The sequence below is a fragment of the Vulpes vulpes genome, chromosome 7 (assembly GCF_048418805.1).
Source record: "Vulpes vulpes isolate BD-2025 chromosome 7, VulVul3, whole genome shotgun sequence".
NCBI classification, from domain to species: domain Eukaryota; kingdom Metazoa; phylum Chordata; class Mammalia; order Carnivora; family Canidae; genus Vulpes; species Vulpes vulpes.
In genome coordinates, this window is record NC_132786.1 from 23,124,324 (window position 1) to 23,133,049 (window position 8,726).

At 48.8% G+C, this 8,726-nt stretch overlaps 1 protein-coding gene across 7 annotated transcripts in view; it reads left to right on the plus strand.

Moving 5' to 3' along the window:
• The window catches only part of RBM33 (RNA binding motif protein 33), a 136,044-nt gene extending 129,442 nt beyond the window's left edge, over positions 1 to 6,602 (plus strand). For all 7 annotated transcript variants that reach the window (XM_072763242.1, XM_072763243.1, XM_072763244.1 and 4 more), the window contains one exon: positions 262 to 6,602. In XM_072763242.1, the coding sequence (XP_072619343.1) occupies positions 262 to 310 (49 nt within the window). In that variant the 3' untranslated portion in view covers positions 311 to 6,602. The remainder of the gene's footprint in view (positions 1 to 261) is intronic.
• The last annotated feature ends 2,124 nt before the right edge of the window (positions 6,603 to 8,726 follow it).

The window sequence follows — 8,726 nt, forward strand, 5'->3', positions numbered from 1 at the left end:
GTATTCCGTGGTCAGGGTGATGTGGGAGTGGGTGGGAGAACTGCTCCACGGCGTTTGCTCTCTGCCAGGGCAGCTGTGCACAGTAGTGCATAAAGTAGTTCCTAATGTGGGTCACCAACCCTTGTTGTCATGTTGGTCTCCGTCTGCATGGTTATAGATTTTCGTTAATCCGGACCCATCATTTTACCTTAGTTTTTACCTTAAGTTGACTGGGGACATGTGGAGTTTGCTTGTTCTGACTGTTTCTTTGCGTTTCCACAGGCACATGATAGATTTGTCCCACATAAACGTGGCCCTGATCGTTGAGTGATTTCTAGCAGGAGACGCTGACCTGACACTGTACACATGCTGTGGCATTTCTTCAGGAAGCTGCAGCGCACAATCCCCGCGAGCGCAGGCCTCTCCGCCCTCAGTCTTGCGTAACTGTTGTCCGGAGTGCCGGATGGTCCGGCGCTGATTCCAGCAGAGCTGAACTTGGGGACATGGCGGACTGGGGTTTGCTGTTAGACTGCTTCACGTTCTGTTGTCACCACCGACAACTACAGTTTTCGTTTGCTTTTGTTTTCGAAGTGCTCACAATGCATGTAGACATCGTTCTTCGTGATCGTACTGTGGGATCGATCACAGTGACTTAGAGTCAGGAAGGAACATTAACGTCACAAATTCTAAGTAGTTTCTCACAGCAAAGAATACTTGATAATGGTTGCACTTATCTTCAGTGCAGGCTAGACAAGTGTTTACCCAACCAAGCGTACCTTGCGCTGTCTTCTCAGAAAGCCCTCAAAAGGCTCTTGGAAAAACCTAGATTCAAATGTGGGTGATGATGATTGACAGTTGCATATCCTGGGAAGCAGGGTATGAGGGTGGTTGGGAATGGTGCCAATTGTGTGGCAGATTCTGCTTCTTGTGAATACTCCGAAAGCACCGACTGTGTATTCCCAGTTCCAGAGGGGCCTCCCCACCCCTTTACACCCTTGCCGAAGAAGGCAGCAGTCTTGGTAGACCCTGTCCCGCCTCTCTGGGCCTTCTGGCATCCCCTGCCTGTGGGCTGCCCCGCGGATCTGCCATGGAGGTGGATGGGTGGCCTGAGGCTCACAGACCTGTGTGGGGTGGTTTTCCTCTTTTTAAATGCAGCCCAGAGGGGTGTATTTGTGTCCCTGGCTCGGTGACCTGTGACATTCTTTGGGAACCTGCTATCATTGCTTTGATTAACTTCTTGTGTTTGAAGGTCCTTTGAGCAGGGCTGTGCTATCCTTCTGCAGACTAGGAGCAGGTCACCCTCATGGAGTGTGTGTGTGAGGGATGGCTGCCTCACCGGGGCCACGAAGCCCAACGCCAACCCGAAATGTGTCCGTATCGCCACGAACCCACTTGAGGAGTTCTGGGTAGGTTCCCTTAGGCGAGACCCTTATTCCTCATAAAGCAGCCTTTCTTTAGTAAAATTCGTTCTGGGCAAATGTTTGAAAAGTGCCTTATTGTATTTCTGCTCATGAAGGAGATTCACTGTTCCGGATTTATTCTAATGTGGACCTGAACTATTTGAGCAAGTATTAGGTACTAGGGCATACTCAGACTTTTTAGCTGTATTTTATACCTAAGATTTCATGTCAGGTTTATTAGTAGAATTAGAAGAGATTCTGGTTAGCTGAGCATAGACCTGCTGTAGCCCCCGTGGCCAGGTGTCCTCCTGCCTCTCCACCTTCTGGTGGGGGCTGTGTCAGCTGGTTTCCACAGTAACATTTTATATTCTTTCAGTTTAAGTTACCCGAGCTGGGGAGAGTGTCCAGGCCTGGTGAGGTTTGACTGCAGCGTTGATTCTGAAATGGCATCCTGTGGAAAGAGTAAGCCTGGAAAATGAAGGTGGTTGTTGGTGGCTACTTTTCAGAAGATTTTGGTGCCAGGAAACAAATGGGCACTTGTAGGGTCCACTAGAACAGACTCTGGCTATGGTGCCTGGCCTCCCGGGTTCCCGAAGGCCCCTGATGGAGCTGTGGAAGGTGGTGTGTGTGGGCCTGCCTCGGTGCTCCAGTGGAGGGGTCCCCGTAGTGCTGTGTACCTGCCCTCAGCTGGTTGACATGGGCTGTCTTGTCCACTGTGGTCACAAGTAGTTATGGGTGTGTTTATGTATTGAAAAAGCGTAGATGATTTGGTTCGGTCCCCAGAGAGCTGCCTTGAAGTAACACACTTGCTAGCCTGGAAGCTCTTGGTAAGAGAGCCGCAGACAACCTTCCCACGCTGGGCAATGGGCAGGCTTTCAGTTGATGGACTTCCTGTATCACCGAGGACCAATTGATGCCATAAAATGGGATAGTCTGAGTGTGCTGTGGTCTTGAACCCGAAAAGCACCTTGTCTCTGGAAAGTAGGCACAGAAACACTGTTTTTCTAGTTAGTAATGATAAACTAAGCCGTCCTGCGTGGCGTGGGCGCCACTGTTGAACACAGACCTTGTGGCTACTGTAAGATCTGCTTTTGTCATTGTCTGAGTAGGACATGCGTGTCCCGGACGTGTGTGTCTCTAACTGCACACACGGAATTTTTCTCTTGCTGTGATGTTCTTGAAAGCCTTGGGCCAGGCAGTTAGAAGGCCCCGCGCCTGGTCTGTGTGCCCGCTGCCGTCGGGAACGGCCCCCTGTCAGGCTCCCCGTTCCCCTGGCCCGGGAGCAGAGGCTTAGGTTTCCTTGAAGGGGACTGCGGAAAAGGAAAGAAGCAGAATTAGGAAGTAATGTTATTTCCAAGGTCGGTACACTTTCCGCAGTGACATCAGACCACCGACAGCTGAACCCTCTTGGAAGATCTGTTGCAACCATTATCTTTGTTCTTTATTTATCATGCATTTAAAATGAGATGCAGAAGCATTTAACATACTATGTAAATATGGACCTTTTAAATTTAAAATGTTATTGGAGATGCTTTCAATTCAGCAACAATCTTAGCTCTTTGTTAGTTCTTTTGTGTTGTCTTATCAAAGTTTCATGGATACAGTTCCATAACTGTTGATGTGTTTGTGTGTATATTCGATTTTTATAAAGATGGTAGTAAGTCAATACATTTATCCTGACCTGTGTATTATTTGTTCCCAAATTCAAGAAGCTTAAAGTCAGTAAATAATCTATCGCATAAGGTAAACATAATAGGTAATTATGTGGAGCCAAGTTACTTTTTCTTTTTGCATTGTCTTGTTTTGATTTTGTGCTGTAATATAAGATCACGTAGCCGCTATCTGAGCATAACCTTGCATTACCGTTGGTCTGGCCACTTTTGTTAAGTCCTTCTACCGATACTTTTCTAAAGGAGAAATCCTGTCTCTCCCCCCCACCCCCACCAAAAGAAATGTTGAGGGTCCCCCACCCCTTTTAGACAGGAAGCATCCTAAGTAGATGCTTGTGCCCTTGCCCCAGGGGGGGAGTGGAAGGGTTGGGGGACCTTGTAATAACTACTTTTCATTTGGGTCGTTCTTCTCTTAATTTGTAATGGTCCTGGATAAACAATTGTTTATGCTTGGTTCTGTAGCATTTCTAAATTGTGGCAGAGCTTCAATCCTGCACCCAGGGGTCTTCTTTCAAAGAGCATTTTGCTTAATTTGCAAACGGAACACTTTGTTGCCCATGGAAGGGGAGAGAGAGCTGTCTAGGGTGGAGGGAGTGAGGAATGACAGGCAGGGGGAGAGGAGAGTTTGCAGAATGAAAGAATTGTTTTAAGGATTATAATGAACTTTTAACACGCTGACTCTTTAAAGACGAGTCAGCCAGTTAAACTGAGAGACACAGGAGGGTGGTCAAGCAGACAGCTCTCACTGGGGGATGGGAGGGTGCCCCCATCAGGGAGAACCAACCACCTTCCCTGCGTGGGCCTTGAGCTCTTCCTCAGGAGGAGGCTGGACTGGCTCCGATGGAGGAGATGGAGGAGACGCACGGAGGCAGGGCCTTGCTCAGAGGGTTGGTTTTGAGAACCTGTCACTTCCATTCTTTTTTTTTTTTTTTCTTTCTTTCATTTTTCTTTTGGCTTGTGGTTTCTGTTTTGTTCTGTTTATTTATTTTAATTATTATTATTAATTTATTTGTTATTTAATTGAAGGTAAGCTCACCATGCAGGTAGACCACTGGACTGACAGGGACCCTGTGGTGGACAGGTGGGCTAATGTAGTAGCCTGGGTGCCGAGTGCCTGGAGCACCCTCGAGCCCCTCGTCCTGCTTTGTTCCCCAGAAAGCCCACACGCCTGGTGTCAGGAAGCCCATCCCTGGGTGGCCTGTGCTGCCCTCAGCAAATGGCTTTGGGCCCCCTGCCTGCCCTACTGCCCTCCTCGGGGTCATTTTTAATTTTTCCTCCTTCCTGCTTGCAGGACTGTTGTGGTTTCACATATTCACTGGGAGACCTAATCTTACTTCCCTTTAGTCAGGTAGAGTCGTTCCCCCCCTCCCCTTTTTTTGCTTATTTATTTGGAGTTGGGAAGGGACTTCTCAGAGGTAGCCCTTGGTTCTTTACACATTTTGAAGTGACATTATTCTAAAAGGGAATTTCCTGAATGGTGGTGGGAGGGGGTGGGTGATAGAACCCAGACCAGGAGACATTGTCTGCCCTCCCCTCGCCTCTCCCATGAAAGAAGCCACAGGAGTTTAGATCATGTAAGGGAAAGTTTAGATATTTTACTGTGTTTAATGAGCATTTCAAGTAACCTTTTCAACTATATTTAAAACTTGTGAATGAAGTGTTATTTTGGACATTCGTAGATATGAACTCTCCAAAGGCGTTTGGCCTTGATTCACTAGTAAATCCTAAGGATTTTGTGTAAGGTTTTTTTGCAACCTATTTAATTGTCGTCATTTAAAGCGCCCATGGTTTTGTGTCCTAGAACCAAAGCAAAACTCACTGATTCATATTGGATCCCAGGTATACCTTCTTCTGGTAGCGTATGGTTGGGAAGGATCATTGATTTTACACTTTGTAACCTGCTTTTTCTAGAGAATGTTTTTATGAATCTTAACTCTTTTCTGTGCCGTGTTGTGGTAGGAAATCTTTTCATTAAGATGGGCAGGTAGAGCAGGTATTGATAGTGAGAAGTTGCTTTTCACTTTTATTTCTAACCAACTAAAATGTAAAAAGATCGTGTTGGTGTTTTGCTCTGTTTTATTTTACTAATTTAAAAATGTATGTAGAAAAATACAGGCCTTTTATGAGGAAACTGTAGTTTTAAATTTTTAGTACATTGCAGAGAGTGGACAGATGTGCTATTCTGATATATTCTGTATTTAGTAATTAGTATACTCTAGAAAGTAGACCTTGACATTCTTTCAGCATGATTTCCTTTTAGAATTAGTTGTCATCGTAAGGGCACAGATAGTGGACCCTGATTTTAAAGGACTGTTTTGCAGTATTGCCTTGGAATACATAACTAGATGTTGGAACCAGCACACACGCAACACGCTCATACTCTCAGCCGAAGAGCAAGTGATCCTTTGTATTTATAATCCATCTTTGCTTTTTACAGGATGGGATCCAGACTTGCTTTTCCTCTGTGAGGATTTTAACTCTCCGCCTTCGTCTTTAATTCCACACTTTAACTTCTAGGTTCAGGAAGAGCGAAGCCTGAAACCGTTCCATCCCTCCTCTGGGGGCGCTGCCGTCCTGGGCCTCCACCTGCCCCCCTCCTTCCTGTTCTCTTGCACTTCCGTTGCCCACCCCCCCCACCCACCCCCCCAGCCACCACTGAGAGTGCCTTTCCCTTTCGGAAAATCCTTTTCTTTGACTTCCTCATCTCTGGATGCCCTTACCTCCTCCTCCTGGCCCTCCTTTGGTGATGGACTTCTTTTGCTGTTGGTGCTACATTCTTTTCTTGCTCCTGAGTCCAGTCTTAACATTTAGAATTCCTCTCTGGGAGGGGGTATGAGAATGTTGTGAATATTTTTGCACTGTGTTTAAATGCGATTGCCTCTCATCCTTTGCTTTGACAGGTGTTTACTCGTGCTTTGTTCCCCCAGGTCTGTGTTGGAGAGAATAACATCTGAATTCTATTATTTTGCAGTTTGACTTGTAGGAGCGTGTGGCACCCCCAGATGCCAGCATCGTGCCGCCGGTGGGAGGCGTGTGATTAATCACCCCCTTGTTTTCACCCCTCTACTTTTGCAGGACCTCTTGTGCATGAGTTCAGTGTTAGTTGTGGCGCGCCTAGTTTTCCACTGGAAGTGGCGGCCTGTTTGACCCTTTGTTACTGCTCTCGCTGTGATCCTTCCTAACCGTAATGCGCACGCGCTGCCGAGCTGGTCTGTGCAGCTCCGAGGTGGAGCCTGACGCTGTGTTTATTGGGAGTGCATTGAGAGTTCACAAACCCAGGTTGCCTATTGCTTTCCTCTGGGTTGGTCTCCTCCATGTTTTCTACCAAACACTGCACTTACCGTTGTGGGAAATGACATTGCCTTGCCTTACCCCGTTTTTCACTTTGTGCTAATCACTGTGACAGCTCTATCAGGAATATGTGTGAAGAACAGTAGTGACATGGTTGGAAAAATGTATTGTGTGTGTATCATTTGTGTGATTCCATACCGAGACGTGTCTGGAACTGTTTGTAATTCGAAAGATGTGTTAATAAAAGACTTTGCAGTTCTTACTTTTGTTCTGTAGCTTTTCCTTTCTCTTGCCACTCAGATGCAGTCCGTGTCCCATCTTAGCCATGTGGACAGAGGCTGGGGTGGTGTCCCCCCAAGGAGTGGGGGTATCCACAGGCCCCCAGAGGTGTTCCCCTGTGCTGTAGGTGTCGGCTGGGAAACGGCCTCTGGTGGGTGGACCCGTGGGAAGGTCAGCGCCACTGTCTTCATCCACATCCTGCGGTCTGCAGAGGCCTGAACAGATGGTGTTTTCTGTTGTTGGAAGTGGGGGAATTTTATTTTCTTTTTACATTTTTATGATGTTACAAGTAATTGTTAGAACTTTTCAGAGGACATTAGTGCTCTGAGGCTACTGATGAACAGTGAAGATGGGCAAAACCAGTCATGCATAGTATCTCCCTGCGTGCGACCTCTGCCTGTGATGCCCAGCTTCTGTTTGGGAAGTCGCATGGTGCCCACTGCTGGGCGTCCCTTGTCCCTGTTGTGCATCACCTGTGCATGCCATGTTGCTACAGATGGCTCATAAGTTCTGATCTGTTCTGAAAAAGTCATTTGAAAATAACCCCCTGCCCCACCCCACCCCACCCCATTTGAGGATACCTTTGAGAGGAGACCTAGGTGTTGGTGCACACATACCCTGTGCTGGGCCCAACGTGGATGTCTGCATGGGATTGAGGCGGGAGGCACCCGGTGGCTGCACCTGTCCTCAGCTCTGGAAACCAGTTTGTCATACTTGTAGGAAGAAGGCCTGTTGTTGAAGATCAAGTGGAATGGTGGTGAGGGGTGACCTATGCCGGCCCACAAAGCCCCTAGAGCTGGGCGGGTGACACTGGCTCACTGGACTCAGGTCTTCCTGCCCTTCATGAGACAAAACCTGTGCTCTCGCTCATGAGCAGCTGTCACTTTTGTTTGACCTCTGCACGGTACCTCCTTTGATCTCATGACAAAGGCCAACACGGAGAGGACATACATGGTGCCCCTGCAGGCAGGACCGGCCACAGGAGGATGGGCAGTAGAGGCCTGGGCTCCTCTGCAGGTGTCGGTAACGGCCTCACTGACAAGTGTCCCTGCTGGAGACGTCCAGAGGCCGCACTTTATCACTCTTCTCCGATGCCGAGCAGGAGGCCTTGGGTCGGTCCTGAGCGAGCAGGAAAGAAGGCAAGAGAGGAGGCTAATCGGGGGGAAACAAGGAACTGACAGGTAACAGATCTACGTATTGGATTCATTTCTCAGATCTGACTTCACGGAGTCTTTAACCCTAAATCAGAATTCGAAGACGGCCGATGTCTATTTTTTTTTTAAAGATTACTTATTCATGAGAGACAGAGGCAGAGACACAAGCAGAAGCAGGCTCCAAGCAGGGAGCCTGATGTGGGACTCGATCCCAGGACCCCAGGGTCATGCCCTGGACTGAAGGCAGGCACTAAACTGCTGAGCCACTCACGTGTCCCAAGATGGCTGGTGTCTAAAGCCAAAACCATTTTCCTTCCACTTTAATCCACATTCCCAGGATAACTTGTTCCCTATGTAAAACCTGGCCTTACTGTGAGTGATGGCATCTTTGGACAGGATGGGGTTGAAAGTGCCTCTGGGCACCAGGTGGACGGGCTCCTCTGAGTGTGGGTGCTGCTGTGCAGATGTCTCCGCACAGGCCGCACCCCCGATGGGGTCCACTCGCCACCTCTGACCTGCGCTTCTCCTCAGAGCACCTTCCTGCTTCTCAGAGCACCTTCCCGAACTTTGAGGGAGATCAAGCAAGTCTGAGGGGAGGAGTGGTGGGAGTGACCCCCAGGGAGACAGTTCAGGACTGAGGTGGAGGGTGGCTCCTTGGAAGGATGGAGCACTGTTTGGGCCAGAGGGTGGCTCCCAGATGCTGTCCTGGGGAGGTTGTCCTGAGGGGAGGCCATCCTGAGGGGAGGCTGTCCTGAGGGGAGCTGGCCCGGTGGCTCCGGAGGTCTGTGCTGGAAGTGGTGTTTCCTGGGTACACGTGGGTGTTGGCATGACGTGCGTGCACTGAGAGGCCAATGCGGCTCCTTCCCGGGCTCTAAGATTCCGGCAAGCAGTCCTCCAGTCGCACCTGGCCAGGGACCCCTCCAGGTGACTCCTCGCCTGACACTCTGGCCTCA